Genomic DNA, 19,548 nt, shown 5'->3' on the forward strand with positions numbered 1-19,548 from the left:
TATGCCTGGTATGTTCTGTGTGTCCCTTTCCTCCTGGTGGGGTCTCCAGCCATGGCTTTTATCTCATGTGACTACTTAAGGACTCCACCTTGCTTTTCAGAGGTTTTCCATGTGGATTTTTAGTCTCCTGCTACACACAGACCCAAGATTCAGCAGATTTCCTGGGAGGAAGCTGGCTGTGCTCTCGAGGCTCCCAGTCTCTGCTGAAATCACTGCTTTCTCCGTGCCCCAGCAGCAGCGCTCTATGGGCATGAGGTGGTGAGATAGATGCTCAGTCTCCTGTGGGTGCCAGGACCCTAAAGACTCCCAGCTTTTGTAAAAGCAACTGCAGAGCACAGCTCCCCTCCACAGGGTTTCCCCCTGGAGTCTTAACTCTTCTAGTTATCTTTGCTGCCTCCCACAGATGTTTTCTGCGTTTTATCCAGTTTTTAAAATCATTTTAGGTGGGAGTGCTGGTCTGCCACCAGTACTCTCTCCTATTTGGAAGCAGAGTCTCTTACTGTTATGCTTTTAAGATTCATCCATATTATTGTCTATAGTTGTAGCTCATTCATTTCAGTTGAGGAATGAATATATCAGAATTTACGCATCCATTGTACTGTTGATGGACATTTAGGTCATTTTCAGTTTTGGTTATTATATACAGTGCTGCTAAGAACATTCCGGTGTGTGCCACCTGGTACATTAGCATGCATTTTTGTAGGGTTCATACTTAGGAGTGGAAGTGCTAGGTCTGGGATTATGCATATCTTCACATTTATCAGATAATGCCAAACTTTTCCAGTTTACATTTTCCAGCCCATCAGTGTGAGTCCCACCTGCTCCCTAACATTGTCAGGCTTATTTTAATCAGTCTGGCGAGAATATGGTAGTATTTCTTTGTGGAGTTAATTTGCATTTTCCTGATGACTAAGCAGGTTGAGATCTTTTCCTGTTTTTTCAATCACTTGGGTTTTCTCTTTTGCTAAGAACTGTTGAATCTTTTGCACATTTTTTTATATAGGGCTGTTTGTGGGAATTTTTTATGTGTCCTGGATACCAGTCCTTGTCAGTGACACGTGCTGCAAGTGTCTCCTCCTCTGTGCCTTGGCCCGCTCACTCCTGAATGGCAGCTTAGTGAACAGAAGTTCCGTCCAACTTCACCTTCTTTTCTTTTATGGCTTGTGCTTTGCATGTTCTCTCTAAGGACTCTTTCCCTAGGCTGAGATCATGAAGCAATTCTATTATGTTGGGAAAGCACTGTCATTTTGGCATCCACATTTAGATCTACCATCCACCGGGAATGAGCTTTTGTGTATGTGTGGGGATGGGGCCCACAGTCAGTTTTATAAGAGAGAGAGCCATTCTTGTTCCCACAGTGCCACCATTCTTCTGCAGTGCCACCTGGGCCATAAATGGAGTTGTCCACACATGGATGGGTCTTTTTGGGGTTCTTTGTTTTATCCCATTGATTATTCTGTCTTTATGCCAATATCACACTCTCTTAATTACTGTAGCTTTATAGTAAGTCTTGGCATCCGTGGAGGAAGTCTTGCCATCTTGTTTCCTTCTTCAAAAGTGTCTTGGCTAGTCTTGTCCTGTATATTTCAGAGTCAGTTTTAGAATCAGCTTCTTGGGTACCACAAACATACCTGTTGAGATTTTTATTATCATTGCTTTGAACAGTTTGAGAATTAATACCTTTCTATTATTGAGTCTTCCAGCACATGGACGTAATATATCCCTCCATTCATTCATATCTTTTTCACTTTATCTCAATAATATTGTATAATTTTCTGTGAGGAGACTTTGCATATTTTTGTAATACTTATTCTTAGGTATTTGGCATGTTTATTTTAATCTTACTGTAAGTAGTATCGTTAAAATTTTTTATTTACTGTTTTTGCTGGTTATATAGAAATCAAATGGTGTTTGTATATTGTTTTTCTATCTGGCAGCTTTGCTAATTTCACTTATAAAAGATTTGTAATGTACATAGTCATGTTATCTGCAAATAGTGACAGTTTTTATTTGTTTTACCTCCCCCCCCCCCCCCCCCCCCCGCATTGCTTTGGCTGAGACTTTCAGTAAAAAGGCAGATGTCCTTGACTTGCGTCTGCTCTCAGAGAGAAGCTTTCAGTATCTGACTATTAGTGATGACATCTCCTATAGGATTTTTAAAGATGGGCTTTATCACGTTAAGAAAGTTCCTTTTCATTCCGAATTAAGAGGGATTTTTAAAATCATTTAAAATCCTGAATGATTGTTAAAGCGTTTTACTATTTTTCACCTTTATTCTGTTAATATGGCAAATTATGTTGATTTTCTGTTAAACCTTTTTGCATTCTTGAGATAAAACTAACTTGGTCACGATGCATTATTCTTTTTTATATATAGCTGGATTCTCTTTGGGAATCTGTATGTATTATGATTATTAACATTTTGAATTGACCTTTTTACATAGGCAAAGACAACAATGTTTTGAGTTGAATATTTTTTCTCATTTATATCTCAGGTCCCACAGTTCACTTATTTCACAATGTTGCAGCTGAGTTGAGAGTTACTTACAATGAAATTTGAGCATTTATTTGGAAGGCATGGCTGCTGAAACTGCATGTGGTTGTGCCACAGGAATTTGAGAGGGGCTAAATTACAACTTCTGTGGTACACTGCATAGGGTAAACATTAGGGCTGCTTCGGGTGTTGAGAGTGGACTCAGGTTTTTCTATATTCCTACCCCATTATCACCCCTGCCTCTGTCTACCTCCTCAAACACCTTCAGTCTTCTTCACTTTTCCTTTGTCTCCCATCTTCCTCAGTGAAGCTCTCCCTTGCTAAGCATTCACCAGCGCTGGACGCTGCACATTGAGACTGTGTGCCAGGAGGGGAAATGTGGTGTGCAGGACCTCACAGGGCTAAGGGCTGAATCCTGGGGGTCCAGATGTACCACTCCAGCAGTTGATGGCTCTGGGCAGGTTACTTAACATCTCCCTGTCTAATCTTGAGTGAAAAGTGGAGATGAAAATATGACCCACCCCATGAATTGTTTTAACAGTTAAATGAATTGTATGCCACTCTTATAAGAGTGGCAATTATGTATGTACAATTATGTATGTACAATTACAATGTAATTGAGACATATTTAATGACATGAAATGCATTTACAATGCAATGTTGATTGAAGAAAGCAGGGTGAAGTATGATCCTATTTCTTGAAAATTACGCACATACATGTATGTGTGTGTGTGCGTGTGTGTGTGTATACATATGTACCTACATAACAGAAAGAATGCTAACTTTTTTCTGCTGGCTTTTCTATATTCTATATTTTCTATAATAAAATCCTGTTTTATTTATGTGTTAAGAAAAATAAATCTATAAGTTGTTTTTAAGAGAAAACTATGATGTTCGTTACAGCATTGTGCAAAATGGTTTATCATTTGGAAACTACCTGAACTTCTAGTAATAGAGTGATGGTACATTATAGGATATTATGATTGCTATATTAAAATGTTAATTATTAGTTTCTTAAATTTTACTTTGCTTAGTATTTTTATTTTATTTTAGGCAAACTTTGGAGTCGGAGTTTAAAACTGGCTTATACTCTACTTAATAAACTGACTAGTAAGAATGAACCACTACTTAAACCTGGAGACAGAGTAAGTAACTAGAACGTAACTTTACTGGAGTGAGCAAAAACAGAGACCTAAAAATCTGTTTCATTCAAGTCAGTATTCTATCAGTTGGTTAGACTTAGAGCATTAATACAAGGGATTTAAAATCAATGAAAAATAGGAAAAAATATTAAATTTGGAAAACGTTTGTGATGATATAGATAAGTTGATCGCTTTTTATTCTCCCTCATTGCCCATCCACTGATTCTTCTTTTTTTCTCTTTGACTTCATATATGTTGATGTTAATAAATATATTAATATCAGAGATTAATAAATGTTAAATTTCCAAAGCTTAAGTTTTATGAGGGAACGCTGAACTTACTTTGAAATTCTTTGTACTTTATATTCATCTCCTTTGCTATCCATGTGGCCAGGCAACCCCCTCTGCCCTACCTGCCCAAATAGAATGTGGAGGAGGCAGAGGCTTAGTTCTTCATCCTACACTGCCCAGCATAGTTGGCAGTGGCCACATGGAGCTATTTAAATTAACCAAAACTAAATAAAATTAAAAATTCAGTTCCTCAGCCACATGAGCCACATTTCAGGGGCTCAGTAGCCACCTGTGGCTAATAGCTGCCATGTTTGATAGCTTGGAGGCAGAACATTTCCATCATTGTAGAAAGTTCTCTTGGGCAGCGCTGCTCTAGGCAAGCTGAACCAGACTAGAGGAACCCAGGCATACCAGAAAGTCCAGGATGGAAAACAGGAGAATATGGTTAAAATCAGCATACTTACCAGTGAAATCCCCTAGTGAAGAAGGTTGCCTATGGTCAGATCACCCAACAATGGTAAGTTGATGCCAAGCTGACACAGAGTTTCAGGCAACTCTTTGAGTGTCTCACTCTCTAATATGAACCAATAGCCAAGGACATTTAAAGAGAGAAACTTCAATGTAAAGGAAAACAACCAAAAGGCAAAGAGAAGAATAGAAAAGGGGGAGAGAGGGAGAGAGAGAGGGAAGAGAGGGGGAGGGAGAGAGGAGGAGGGGGGATGGAGGGGAGGGAGGGGGAAAGAGAGGGAGGGAGGAGCGGGGAGGGAAAGGGGGAGAGGGAGGGGGAAAGAGAAGGAAGGAGGAAGGGGGAGAGAGAGAGGAAGGAGAGGGTGGGAGGGAGGGAGAGGGAGAGGGAAGGAGGGGAAGAGAGAGGAGCGGGGAGAGGGAGGCAGGAGGAGAGAGGGATGGAGGGGGAGGGAGGGAGGGGTGAGCGGGGAAAGAGGAAACAAACAAGCTTGGAAGAAAGCTAGATACAGAAAATGCATTTAAAAAGATTAGTATTAATATCCCTGGCGATTGAAGATGAAGATATTGCTCCATAAATCAAGAAAAAGATGCTACTAGGGAAGCCCAAGAGATAGAAAGTAGAAAGGAAAAATAGTGCAAAAATTAGACTTGATCAAAAAGGCCCAACATCTGACTAATAGGAGTTCCAGGAAGAGAAAGGAGAACAGAGAGTAGACAATATTAAAGGATAATAATGAGGCGAGACAGTATTTTAGAGCTGGAGAGCATGTTTCAGAGTGAAAGGACCTGCAGGGAAGGCAGTGGACCCACACAGAGCACATCACCAGGGATGTTGCTGCTTCAGACCAGGGATGTAGACAAGAGCCTCCGAGCTCCTGGGGAGACGTGGCATGTCTACAAAGGGTCAGCCGTCATGGTGGCTTTGGGACTGGTCAGGAGTCATACTGGAAGAGGCCAGAGTGATGCATCAAAGTGCAGAGGGAGTATGATTTTAACCCACAGTTCTGTTCCTAGTGATTCAGCAAATGTGAGGGTGGGGTAATCATTTTCAGACATGTAGGACTCAGAAAAAACTTGGACTCCCAAGCACTTTTTCTTGGGAAGTTCCCAGAGGATGTGCTTTAGCCAAATAAGTGAGTGGGGTCCAAAGAGAAGAGCCACAGTCCCAGGATGACCGCTAGAGCCCAGCAGGACTAAGAGGATACAGGCCCCAGGGGGAGTGTGGGGCTGGTCAGCAGCTGTTGAAATTTACGGGTTTACTTGACTGGTTGGTTATTTGGAAAATACTATTGATGATTCTTTGACACATCGGGTGGAGCATTTTATTTTATTTGTATTTTATTTTATTTTATTTTTTGTGAGGAAGATCAGCCCTGAGCTAACATCCATGCTAATCCTCCTCTTTTTGCTGAGGGAGACCGGCCCTGAGCTAACATCTATTGCCAATCCTCCTCGTTTTTTGCCCTTTTTCTCCCCAAAGCTCCAGTAGATAGTTGTTATGTTGTAGTTGCACATCCTGCTAGTTGCTGTATGTAGGACGCGGCCTCAGCATGGCCGGACAAGCAGTGCATTGGTGCACACCCGGGATCCGAACCCAGGCCGCCAGCAGCGGAGCGCGCACACTTAACCACTAAGCCATGGGACCAGCCCCAGGTGGAGCATTTTAGAACAAATGGGCCAGTGCATACATAGAAAGCAAAGCAAGTAAAAATGGTAGCTATTACCATCAGAAAGAGAAGAAATGTGTATTTGGCTGTACAAATGTAAACAGTACGAGAATGATACTTTATGATGTGTTGTGCTGTAAAATGAATCTAAGAATCACTAATTTATTTTTATTAAAAAAATTCTTGCATTGACAAAGACTTCCAGATACTTTCTTGACTTGCAAGAGAATTCATGTAGTTAGGTTAATTATAAGAGGTTTGACAAGATTATGGTGAATGAGTTAATGATCAGAGATGGGTGGCAAAACCATCCTCCTGTGGTAGTATGCTTTATGAAAATGAAAAAATGCAACTCTTAAACAAATTCTCTAAAAACGTATTTTCTGTACCAGACATCTAGTCTCAAGGCTATAGGTCACAGTTCTGGGGCAACCACTATTAACATCAACTTTTGAAGGAGAGCTTTCTCCTTTTCGACAAACAAGCTTGTTAGAAACTTGATTTGCAGACCTCAAGTACAGAACAAATAAAGATATAGCTTAAATTTTGTCTTATGAATTGGAGGATTAGTAGTTATCCATTGCTGTGTGTTCTCAAGGGCCCTGTGTTAACAGTCTGCTCACATGCTGTTCTGACCGGTCACTCATGGTTTCAGGCATGCCTGTTACAATATTTGGGGCTTACAAAAATCTTATTCCATGAGTAGCTTTTAATTTAGCCAGATATTATAAGAAATGGAAATTGGGATGATGGGAGAAGAGAAAGGGAGAGGAATGCAGAGGTCTAGATACTCATTACAATAACAGGAAATAAAATTGGTACCCAAATATTTTCAAAAAATAAAACATAACAATATAAGCATAATATTTTAAAATGTGAGAGTAACGAGCAAAAGGAAGATGTAAAATATTTTAAAAGTGGTTGACTTGGGGAGGGGAGAAGAGTGGAGCATGGGGGTGTTTTTCGTTAGTCCTTTTTGTCATTTTGAATTCTGTGTTTTAAAAAAATTTTTGATAAAAATAAAAATGTAAGATAAATAAAATACAACATAATTTAAACAGTGGCAGCGTGGTGATCAGGTGGGAACAGGGTGTGGGCCACCTTCAGGACTCAGAGCAGCTGTGGGGGTCTTACGTGAGATGTTCTGTGCCCACCACCCTTCCCTGTTAAGTCTTGAGTGCAGATCTGTTCACTTAAACCTTTGGTGCTAGGACTTTTTTCTGTTGGAAGATTCTTGAGATGTGATTTGATTCCGTGTCCACTTTTTGTGTTGGCACAGGTATTTTTCCTGTGGGCTCATTGGTGGTGGGTGATGGTCCCTCACTTCCCATCCCGTTGCTGCTGCCCAGATGGTCAGAGTGGATGGGAGCAGGATCTCAATCCCACTGCCAGACCTGTGCTGGACTGCCTTTAAACCCAGAAATTTAAAATTATTTTGTTGCATGTGGAGTAAAGACCTCAACCTAAAAACTATTTGTTAAAAGTTATGTAGTTGAGGAAATTTAGGGAACAAGAATTAACCCCCAAATTACATTTCCTGAACTAAATTTGAGAAACTATAAGATAATCTAAAATGTCTAAATTCCATCTAATTAGTAGATATTCTAAAAGTTGAGATGACTGAATCATTCACAAGTAGATCTCATGATTTTTCTCTGTACTGTTGTAGGTGGCGCTGGTGTTTCCAAATAGTGACCCTGTGATGTTCATGGTTGCGTTTTATGGGTGTCTCCTGGCAGAGCTGGTTCCTGTCCCCATAGAGGTGCCATTAACAAGAAAGGTAGCCCGCTGGGTCCAAGTGGGGCTCAGGTTCCCTGAGGTGCATTCTGAAGTTGACACGTCGGTTTGCTGGTGTCTTCTCTCTCCTCTGTTCTAAGGAGCAGTCTGGCAGATAGGCGACTGTTTGACAGAGGAGAGGAGCACAGGCGGGCCAGGACTTCAGAGAGATGTTAGGTGCAGTTTTGTCTACAAATCCTCTTTTTTATGTGTCTTGTTGATGAGAGGGGCACTTAGAACAGCTATAGATGGAGATGTTATATCACCTATTTGAATTTCCCAACAGAAACAATGAGCATTTTTTCCTCTAATGAATAGAATTTGGGATTTGATAAGATTTTGTTAAACTTTTTCTCAAAACCATATGTTTATTGATAATAATTTTCATTTCTTGGGGATAAATAAATGCTATAGTGATGTATTATAGCTCACTTCTCAGTGATAGTTTTGGATACATGAGATGGAAATCCTCTGGTGTTTCTGTTTGCTTACCGGCAGTTTTTATTACTGACAAATGATTAATTTGGGGACTTGCTGATGTTCTAGGAGCTATTACATTTTAGGTATACATATCAGTAATCTGATTATTGAAAGAAATACCATTTTAGGAGTAGACTAGGCATGTATTTTAGAAAATAAGAGTTTTCTATTGTATCCCAGGGTTCAGGTATTTGTTAACATGAGCACTGTCAGCAACAAATATTCAAGAATCCCAAAATAAAGTTTGCAAATAAAACCAGTATATCTCAAAGGATAACATACAGTGAACAGGTATTTAAGTACAGGGATTCTTAGGAAAAAACTAGAGATTTGTCAAACTTACAAGAAGAAAATGATAAAACTTTACTGAGGGACGTATATAAGAAGTCTTGACTAAAAGGAAATGTGCATTTCTGTGTGGAAATAATTAATATTGTTAACGGTCGGGCCTCCCCAGATTAATCTGTAAATTTCGAACACAAATCAAGTGGAAATTTCACTGCCGTTATTTTTGGAGTTTATTAAAATGCTGCTAAATGTCATTTGCAAGAAAAAACTTTGAGAAATTAGCCCATTATCCAGAACTTTATATTTCACTGCAAAAATATATCTTTTAAATTTAAAAGCAATTATATTTTATTTTTGTGAAAATATAGTATATACTTTTATAGAGTTGAATTGTTCTAGAAATTTTATGAGAGGTGAAAAAAAGAGCTCTACTTTTGGTGCATGGGCCTATGCAATAAAGGGTCCGTGTGGCGGCGCCCTGGAGGCCTCACTCCTGCCTCGCTCTCTTCTCCGCAGGATGCTGGCAGCCAGCAGGTTGGGTTTCTGCTGGGCAGCTGTGGCGTCACCCTGGCCCTGACCACAGACGCTTGTCAGAAAGGCCTGCCCAAAGCACAGACCGGAGAGGTGGCGACTTTCAAAGGTGGGCCCCAAGGGCGAGGGGAGTCAGCATGGCTCTGTGTTCTTCATTAACCTGGGCCCTCTGGGCGCACCTTTCTAGCAAGTGAACTTTGTTTATGGAGGCTGAAGGGTCTTCAGCAAAAGTGAAGTCTTTGTTTGAGGCCTTGGTGAATCTTGCTTCTCACCTGGTTCGGAGTCTAGACCTGTACTGTCCAGCACGGTAGCCACTGGCCAGAGGCACCTGTTAGATTCGATATAAGTTAATAGAAATCAAATGAGACTGAGGCTCTGCTCCTCAGGCGCTCAGCAGCTAGTGCTGCATGTGAGACGGTGAGGCCCTGAGTGTGGGGAGCAGAGGCCCTCTGACCGCCTGCCTGTCCTGTGTTCCCTGTCTGCGCCCTCACAGGTTGGCCTCCCCTCGCCTGGCTGGTGATTGACGGGAAGCATCTGACTAAGCCCCCCAAGGACTGGCACCCGTTGGCCCAGGATGTGGGGGCTGGGACCGCCTACATCGAGGTAGTGACCACTCCTAACTCAGAGCACGCTAAAACCCAGGGGCTTAGGTCTTGGTTTTCATAAGAGTGTAAGCTGCTGTTTTCTTTTTTCTTTTTAGATTACAGGCTAAAACTTCTCCTTATGTTCTGTCTTCACCCTATAAATATAAAGTGGCATATGGAAACTTACTGGGATCCTTTCAGGTGTCACTCTTACCTAATTCTCCCCTCACTGGCTCCCCTGGGGGTGTGGATAGTCATAAGGGAGCCTGCACACGCTGTTGCACTGAGGTGCCTGCCCCAGGATGAGCCCCAACTTCAAGGGTTTGGCCTCAAGGGTCAGGGCGTAAAGTGGGCCCTGGTTTAAGGGGATGGTTGGTGAAGGAGAGATGACTGACAGCTTCTGCTTTCTAAAATGCCGTCAGCTTCCATTCTGTGTGCTGTGGCCTCCAGAAACATCACATAATAGACTTTTTCTTGAAATCTTTCAGTATAAAACCAGCAAAGAAGGCAGCACAGTGGGGGTCACGGTGTCCCACGCGTCCCTGCTGGCGCAATGCCGGGCTCTGACCCAGGCGTGCGGCTACTCGGAAGGTAAGGGTGTGTGGGGTGGCTCTTCCAGCTGTGCACAAGGCACCTGGAAACTGTCACCGTATGTGTCAGATCCAGCCCTGCCTGGGGCCTCCCTTTCGTCCAGGCTTTAGTCCAGGTCGTGCGAGGGGCTGGGGCTCTCTGTGCCCCTGCTGACATGTGGGTGTTAGGTCGCCCGGGCAGCCCCTTTCAGGGTTCTTTGTGATAAATTCATGTGCATGTTGATTATATGGAGTGTGAAATCCATATTCTACCAAGTCGTCTATGCCCAGTGGGCTGGTTCAGTCTGTGATGCAGCTGTGGGGTGGTGCATTTTACATTTAAAAAAAGGGGAAAATTGTCTTACTGTGACACACTTTCCTATGACTGTGATTTTTGTCTTAAGCTGCTGTGCATGCAGATATACAAATGCAATCTTTGTGGTCATAGCCTATCTCTTGGTAACATTTGGTAGCCCCTCACTTACTGTTAAATATCAAGTATTTAACTTAGGAAACTATTATTTAAAAAATTATAAAAACAGATACATGCTAAATGGTAGTTTTCTTACCATTACAATACTGGAATTGAACAAAACTAGAAAGTAAATTGAATGATATGTTTAAATATCTAAAATATGGGTGTTTAAAAGCAAGAGGTGGCTTGAGGGCACAGCTGAAGGTATCAGTGGAGGTTTGGAAAAGGATTTTAGATATGTTCAAGGGCCTGAATAATTTTTAAAAAATTAGATCTATCATGTCAAGTCCTGTGGTTTTCTTTCTCTTCAGGTCTAGTGCTAACCCTACATGGATCACCTGTAATTTGGGCTCTTTAGCTAACAAAGGAGCATGTGCGCGGTATTCTTATTCAGAATGCAGCAGCATTTCTTGGCAGACAGACCAGACTTCTCCTTAATCCCCATTGGGTGTTTCTGCTGTGCGTGCACCTAGGGGTTGCTGTGGCCTTTGGTGGGGGACCAGATTTGTTCACAGTCCCAGGCTCTGTCCTCTGCCCGGTGGCTTCTGCCTGGCCTGGAGCCAGGCCCTGCGAGGATGTGGCCAGGAGCTTTGAGCACAGGGCCGTGCTGGGAGCCCCAGGACTCCCATCAACTCCCGTTCTCTAAGACGCATCAGTAACACCCTTTGGAGGAGAAAAGGGGCAGCTTTCTGAAGGGAAGTGACGTTTCCCGAAGGTGTAGGATGACAGGCTTGGGTGTGGGAAATGGGGAATCTGGATGTAAAGTTGAGAAAGAAGAGTATCCACCACAGTCCTCATCTCTGGCTGAGACGTGTGTAGGCTCATACAGGCTCCTGAGTACATGCTGTTCCTTATGTTTTCAGATTAGTGATCAGCACGGTTCTGTTTTAATCCAAAATTGTATGGCCTTCTACGTTTATGTTTTTCTGGTAATTTGAATAGATAACAAAGATTATTGATTAATTGGTGCATGGTATTTGGAAATCCTATATATGTTTCCTAAAACTCTTATATGTCGATGATGTACTCAGAGTTTCTCTAAAAATGCATGTGACTTGTGAAGAGTGTCACTCAGCGGTTTAACCGTCTTTATCCGCTTTCAGCTGAAACATTAACAAACGTGCTGGATTTCAAAAGGGATGCTGGTCTTTGGCATGGCGTGTTAACAGTGAGTGTCGTATGCTAAGTGATCTAATGGTTGGAATGAGGGATTTCTAATGTTTCATATCAAACCCTGTTTTTTAGGTGATGTAATTAATCCTTAACTGCTGATTGACTTGAATGGTATATCTGAACTGAAATGTCACTGTTGGAGGAGCACTGATGTTATCTTTCCCGTTTTGGCGGGGTGTAGTACTCTGTGGTCTGGACCCCGTGTAAGGCCCGCTCCCTGAGTACCCTTGTTTCCTTCACAGAGCGTCATGAACAGGATGCACGTGATCAGCATCCCATATGCGCTGATGAAGGTGAATCCCCTCTCCTGGATTCAGAAAGTGTGTTCCTATAAAGGTAACAGCAAGTAGCATCATCACTGGATTCATCCTTCATTAAAGAAGTCTCTTTGAATTAATCTTTGGTGATTAAGAAAAAGATAAAGTCAACATGCAGAACTGCAGATGTGGGCTGAAGAGCCCTGACGACCAGCATGTGCCGTGGCGAGGTCTGGACTCGTGGGCGCTGGCTGCAGGCTGTCGTGTGGCCTGACCTGCGTGTGCAAGGCCTGGGTGTGGGCAAGGCCTGGGTGGCCCCTTGTGGAGGACTGCTCAGTGACAGCTCTTTTCTGCAAGGACCATAGGCTTCTAATTTTATTCTCTTGAAATTTCCTTTACAATCACATCAGTGCTTCTAATTCTTGGTATCTGAGATGGTTTTAATTTGAAGTTAGGGCTTTTCAAGCCACCAGTAGCAAAATTGTTTATTCAAATGAAGAAGTCTAGACACAGCAATGGGGCTGCCCATGGGGCCTTGCCCCACCCTGCCCCCCACCTTCAGGCAGTTAGTGCTTCCCAAGCAGGGCCACACCTGATCAGTCTGGACTTCCCTCTGGCTCTGCTCTGGTGGAGCTCAAGGGCACCTTCACTGACCCCTGAGGCTGGGCCTGGGGTCTGTCTTTGCACTAACTCGTTCTGGGTACCATGTTTACTTGTCTACCTATGCTGACCATAGTGCCACTTACTGAATGCGGATGTGGGATGTGCTCAAGGTGGTAGCTGTCTCTGTTTATCCTATCCTACGGAGGAAAACTGAAGCCTAGTGGGAGGATTTGACGGGTGCTGCCCACTAGTCAGGGCACAGCCAGGACTGAGGGCCAAGTCAGTCTGTTTACATCGTGGGATCCTCCCAGCACACCCCCACATGTCCCGAGGCTTCCAGTACACCTCCAACTCGGCCACACGGCTATGTGAGTTAGCAGCTCAGGGTGGGACAGCATGAGACGGAAGAGGCAGATACGGAAAGAACAAGATAGAGCTTCTGAGAGAAAATTAAAGTTGAAGGCAGATCTGAGTTCACTGTATCTAAATCGGACCTCAGAGTTGATGTTGAAGTGAAACGGATTAGGGTGGGTTAAACTGCCTGTGAGACGTGGCTGCAGAGAACGTGTGGCCTACAGTGTCCATCTGTGTGTCTTTGCTCTTGCATGCGCACCTGTGTGTGGGGTGAAGCACTGCCTGTGTGTCTGTAAGACGCAAGGGTGCTAACTTCCCATGACGCAGGGCGCGTCTGTGTCCCCTCCTCTGCAGCCCGTGCCGCGCTGGTGAAGTCCCGAGACATGCACTGGTCTCTCCTAGCTCAGCGAGGTCAGAGGGATGTCAGCCTCAGCTCGCTGCGCATGCTGATCGTGGCCGACGGCGCTAACCCGTGTGAGTAAGCCCAGGATCAAGGGTTGGCCCTCGCAGCATCCCCTCCTGCAGACCTGAACTCGCCGGAGGGATGAGGCTGAACTAGAGCATGTTGAGAGACAGCACTGCAGTGTTGTGCAAATATAAATGTCCTGTAGTGTTTTATAACATATAACCTCTTGTTGGTGACTCATTGGTGTATCTCGCGCATGTTTATTAGGGCACTCAATTGAAAAGCCATTTTAACACAGTTGACAGAAGGTACATGCCTGAATGAGTCATCTTTCTTAAGAAATGACCAGAATGTAGATACAGACTGGGAGCCTCCTCTGAGCTTTGCGCCCTTTGACCTTGTGCCCCCACTGCGTTTGCTTAACCTCTCTGTATGCCTGGTCCCCCTCGTCCTCCCGGCCAGAGCTCCCCTGGTGTGCTGCTGTGCACCCTGGGCTCTGTGCGGGGGTCTGAGCATAGCTGCTTATTGGGGGCTGTCCAGGGCTGCCACAGGTGTCCTCTGGGCAGCCTTGGTTGACTTTTGTTGGGGGTTTCCATGCAGCATAAAGCTATTGCCCAGGTAGGTGGGAGTTTTCTCATTGGTTTAACAGCTGTGTTTTGCTGTTTTGCATTGAAACTGCCCTGGACCAGAGGCTGGCCTTTGATGTAATCCCACTGGACACTGTCCAGTGTCCCCTGTGCTCCTGGGTACTCCGTCGCTCGGGAGAGCACCCCACTTTCCAGCACACCAAAGCCTCTCATTCCCTTCATCCACACTTGAGCCCACTGGGCCTCTACGTCCTGCATCCGAAGCACTGCAGTACTGCTCACATCTGCGTCTCCACCCACGCCCTCAGCCCTGCTCCATCACTCCTGTCTGAACCTGTTCAAGTAGCCCAGTCAGTGCAGGATGCTCCCCTGCAGGGCCTTCACCCTCTCAGCCACTGGGCTTTCCCACCAGGGAGCCCCTCCCCAGGCTGGCCCCCCACAGACCTCAGATCCCTGCCCCTCTGAGGGCCCATGGGTTCTCTGTAGCACTGACCCATCTGGATTATCTTGTTTGTCCTCTGCTGTCACCCGATGCTAGCACGAGTCTGGACGCAAGGGCACCTGAGAACAGGTCCCTTCCTTTCCTCGGGCCTCACTGTGGCAGAGGGCTGGAAGTTTGTACTACAGCCCTGGGGTCCCGACAGTTGCAGCCCCAAGCAGGCAGCACCCAGCCTCCTGGGAGCTGAGTTTTCACATCTGTGACACCTCAGACTGTGGCCAGGGTGATGCTGGGGGAGAAGCAGGGGCAGCCTGGGGGCAGACAGTATAGGCCACCCCTGCAGGGGGAGGCGTGGCGAGGTCACTTGGCAGACTGCAGCTCCGTGACACTTCTAGGAGCGAGGCGCTCACGTGTTCCTGGGGCCTTGTGACGTGGAAGGTTCAGCTCCATAAACGCTCCTCGGTCACCTCCCACTTGGCAGACCTGCGAGGAGAGGGGACGAGGCTGCATGTGATGGGCCGGGCAGGGCTGGCCATGAGTTAGACCTCAGAAACAGCATCGGGGTTAAAAATAGGCTTTCGGGGGGCCGGCCCGGTGGCATAGTGGTTAAGTTTGTGCGCTCTGCTTCGGCGGCCCGGGGTTCGCGGGTTCAGATACCGGGCCCCGACCAATGCACCGCCTATCAAGCCATGCTGTGGCGGCATCCCACGTAAAGTAGAGGAAGATAGACACAGATGTTAGCCCAGGACCAGTCTTCCTCAAAAAAAAAAAAAAAGGCTTTCAGTGGGAAATTTCTGACTCTTCCTTGCTGGTGATTTGAAAATGCATCATGTTTTTCATGGAAACAGCCCACTGCCTCCCCATAAGACTTCTACCTCCTTGTATTGTGACAGGATCTTACATCATGACGGTTTAAATGTGAAATGGAGGGAGGGTCAGCATGTGCGGCCTCCAGGCTTATCACTGCGGCGTCCTCCCGGAGCCATGTGCCCAGCACGTTGGCAGTTGAGGGCTGACCCCGCTGGCCTTCCAGTTACCTCTTGTATCCCACTCTGTTGCACACAGGGTCCATATCCTCCTGTGATGCGTTCCTCAACGTCTTCCAGTCCAGAGGTCTGAGGCCAGAGGTCATCTGTCCTTGTGCCAGTTCTCCTGAGGCGCTGACGGTTGCCATCCGCAGGTAACTTAAGGACTTGCTATGTCTTGTAAACACTTAATTCTTACTCATACAGCTATTACCTGTGGCACCAACTTTGGTTAATTTGTTTCTAAGCAGTGGAAATCATGAAGCAATGCCCGATCCTGTGCCAGTTTCCCAGTGTTTGCATGGTGACAGGGCGGCCCCCTGTGTTGGCTGCACGACCCGCCTCAGCCTGGATTCGTGGTGGGAGTTGGATATGGGCTCCCTGGGCCATAATGTCTGGATTCTTGCAGTATGTGGGCTTGTTTTCCCCAAGTGCTGCCTCTCACGTCAGGAAGGCCTTGCCGGCTTGCTCTTAGCCACAGTAAACTTGTCAGCCCCGGTGCTCCGCCCTGTTCTGGGGTTGGGTGAGCAGCCTCCACAGTGCCCGTCAGCCATAGACTGGGGTCCGTACCTGCGGGACCGTTGTCTTCCTGGAGAAGCCCCCTGCACCCCGCTCTTGTGGCTGCCTTCTCTTTGTGCTCATCTACTGCAACTTAGAGGGCGAGGCTGGGAGGCCTCAGAGACGACAGGCTCATGTTCTTCCTGTGCTTCTTCCACACCCACGTCGCTCCCCAGGCCACCGCAGGTGTGCCCCTTGGTTCGCTGTTCCTGCCCGAATCCGCTCTCGCCTGCCCTAGGGCTCGTGTCCATAGCCGCCCCCAGCAGCATCCTGGGGCAGAGGGCAATGGGCTTCCCGTTGAGAGTCTTCTGTGTTAATTTTCTACTCCACTCACTTGTTAGAAAATCAGTCTCAGTTGTGAACTTGTAGTGTGTTCGTATATTCATAGATAGTATGTGCTTTCATATGGGCAAGGATTAAGTCATCCTAACATTTCAATAATGACTTATCATTAAAAATCACACCTTTATCCTTTACAAACCATAAAATATTCTTCATTCCTTTGTTCCATGGTGACTCCTTTTGCTCAACAGTATAATTTCTTCTCACTGGAAAAGATGCTGACCTTCGTTTCTCAGTGTTCTAGTCACTACTGCTGTGTAACAAATCATTCCCACACTGGGCGGCTTAAAGCAGAAACAGGCATGTTATTATTTCTTGTGCTTCCTGCGGTCAGGAGTTTGGGAAGGTCTCCGCTGGGCACTTCTGGCTTGCAGGCAGATGGTCTCTGGACTGGAGCGGGATCAGGGGGCTTCCAGATATTTCTTCCTGTGTGCCGGCTCAGGGCCTCTTCCTCTGGTCTCTTGGAGTTCCTCCCAGCATGTTATCTGCTTACCTGGCTGCCCAGGGCTGCAGGTTGGTGTCCCAAGATAACCAGCATCACTTCCACTGTTGTCGCAGGCCACCAGATGAAGGGAGGGGACACAGGCCCCACCTTCCGATGGAAGGAGTGTCAAGGTCCCACCGCAGAGGAGTGCATGGGATGGAGACGTCGTCGAGGTGGCTTTAGGAATGCAGTCTGCCACACACAGTTCTGCAGCCGGTGTCCTCACAGTCTGTGATGCAGAGACGGGGCTTGGTGCAGCACTGCACTGCAGGCACGGTGGGGCGTGGGTCCCATCTCCCACGGACTCTTTCCCCTTGTCAGTTAATCTGGTTTTGTTTTCTAGGCCACCTGACCTGGGAGGACCTCCTCCAAGAAAAGCTGTGCTGTCCATGAATGGTCTCAGTTATGGTGTGATCAGAGTTGATACTGAAGAAAAGCTGTCCGTCCTTACTGTTCAGGATGTTGGTCAGGTGATGCCTGGAGGTGAGGGATGCAGGAGTGTGTCAGGTCCTGTGACCGATGACAGAGTCGTAACCACTCCAGGCTTTGTAGGAGTGCTCGGGAAGCACACAAGTAAAAGATTTCTTTTTTTCCATGGAAATTGGGATTTAATTTGTGCCATATTTTTTCAGTTTTTTGCCTACCTTTGTGTTAAGTTTAAAGCTGAGCTAAAATCCAAGGGAGCGTTTATGGCTGTGAACCTGACTTCTGGTTCTCCAGTGTTGGGGAAGATGGTGACAACACTCACATTCTGGAGTGCCCTCCTTATGCCAGGCTCGGTCTTCATACTTCACACATGTTGAGGCATCGACTCCACAGCGCCTATGATGGCTATAAATAACTTGGTAATTAGATTATCTCAGGGAGTCGTAACTAGTGTGTGTTATCTTAGGAGCATGACTTTAAAGGTCCCAGAAATCCCCGTGGGTTCCAGAAAGGCCCATGTGAGCCATCCTGCACATGGGGCCTGGTGGGCCTGAATGTCACATGAGTCGGTGGGAGCTTTCCTGCTGCCCAGGGCAGGGCAGCGGGAAGAAGTTGACAGAGCAGCCTCCCTGCAGCTCTCCTGTGGGCACGTCCACACGGGGTGACGCTGTGGCAGGGTTCCACAGAGGAAAAGTAAGAATAGAGCCTGCCCAGGAGGCCCTCGGTGACAGCTGTGAGTGGGGGAACGCTCTGTTTATGCTGCTCTGAGGTCACCCCTCTTTGTCTCAACCCTGCAGCTGCTCCAGCTCCCCTCCTCACCACACCAGCCCTTCTGGGGTTCATGTATAACTGTCTTGACCCACCCTGGTGTCTTCCAGAGGCAAGTTTCCGTCTCTCAGTTAGTCACCCCATTCCTACTGCTTGCAGGACTGCATTTGAGGTCACAGGGCCTGCGGGCGACCCTTGTGTCCGCAGTGCTGCCTCCCACAGGCGGCCCTGTTGACAGGACGTGAGCCACTCAGGCGTTCCAGAGGGAGAGCCTGCGGGCAGGGGCTGCCCGACCCTGTGCCTCTGTGCCAGAAGTTGGGACTCCTGGAACAAGACTGGAAATTCAAATTTTATTTCTAGTTTGCACAATTTTATTGATATGAATTGTATTTTTTCCTTCCTATAATTCTTTCAAAAATATGGAATCATTGGTCCTGTAGTATGTTTGAACATGAGGATAAAACATTTTACAAAGAGCAAGGAGCAGTAGTCTTATTTGTTTTAGTTGTTATGAGGCAAGCACAAGTAATTCTTCAAGAGATTGGCAAAAAAAAAAATACGTGATTTTTTTGAATGAAAGTATAAGAGACTTGCATAGTAGTGCTTATTTTCTTTTATTAGTAATATGTGGATGAGGGTGGACTGTGTGTGTGTGCACAGTGTTCCCCTAGGTGTGTATGCACAGAGTTCCCCTAGGTGTGTGTGCACAGTGCCCCCCTAGGCCCGTGCGTGCACAGTGCCGCCCTAGGCCCGTGTGTGCAGAGTGCTCCCCAGGCCCGTGTGTGCACAGTGCTCCCTTATGCGCGTGTGCACAGAGCTCTCGTAGGCCGGTGTGTGCACAGTGCCCCCCTAGGCGTGTGTGTGCACAGTGCTCCCCTAGGCCCGTGTGTGCACAGTGCCCCCCTAGGCCTGTGTGTACACAGTGCTCCCCTCGGTCCGTGTGTGTACAGAGCTCCCCTAGGACCATGTGTGTACAGTGCTCCCCTTGGTGTGTGCACAGTGCTCCCCCAGGCCCCTGTGCGCACGGTGCTCCCTAGGTGTGTGTGTGTGTGCACACAGTGCTCCCCTAGGTGTGTGCACAGAGCCCCCCCACGTGTGTGTGTGCACAGTGCTCCCCTAGGTGGGCATCTGTCAGCCGGGATTGTTGCAGAACTGATCAACTTGTTGAAGGCTGATGATGTCTTGTCTTCAGCACATGTACAGCCTCCCACTGTGTTAGCCCCACGGGCTTTGTGTGTACCCCAATACGAAGTGGATTTGTGGCCTTCTGTGCCTTAAGTTAGGGTCCCTGTCATCATGGTGTGTGCGTGGATGTGAGAGTAGCTGGCTGTGAGCTGAGGGCTGCCTGCACAGTGAGGTGCAC

At 46.4% G+C, this 19,548-nt stretch overlaps 1 protein-coding gene across 14 annotated transcripts in view; it reads left to right on the forward strand.

Moving 5' to 3' along the window:
• The window catches only part of DIP2A (disco interacting protein 2 homolog A), a 126,481-nt gene that overhangs the window by 68,865 nt on the left and 38,068 nt on the right, over positions 1-19,548 (forward strand). For 13 of the 14 annotated variants that reach the window (XM_058523340.1, XM_058523341.1, XM_058523342.1 and 10 more), the window contains 10 exons: positions 3,547-3,638; positions 7,730-7,840; positions 9,121-9,244; positions 9,629-9,738; positions 10,208-10,310; positions 11,867-11,931; positions 12,179-12,272; positions 13,505-13,624; positions 15,648-15,762; positions 17,335-17,474. In XM_058523340.1, the coding sequence (XP_058379323.1) occupies positions 3,547-3,638; positions 7,730-7,840; positions 9,121-9,244; positions 9,629-9,738; positions 10,208-10,310; positions 11,867-11,931; positions 12,179-12,272; positions 13,505-13,624; positions 15,648-15,762; positions 17,335-17,474 (1,074 nt within the window). The remainder of the gene's footprint in view (positions 1-3,546; positions 3,639-7,729; positions 7,841-9,120; positions 9,245-9,628; positions 9,739-10,207; positions 10,311-11,866; positions 11,932-12,178; positions 12,273-13,504; positions 13,625-15,647; positions 15,763-17,334; positions 17,475-19,548) is intronic. The other variant, XM_058523344.1, reaches the window with a different exon arrangement.

This window comes from Diceros bicornis, chromosome 27 (assembly GCF_020826845.1).
Source record: "Diceros bicornis minor isolate mBicDic1 chromosome 27, mDicBic1.mat.cur, whole genome shotgun sequence".
NCBI classification, from domain to species: Eukaryota; Metazoa; Chordata; class Mammalia; order Perissodactyla; family Rhinocerotidae; genus Diceros; species Diceros bicornis.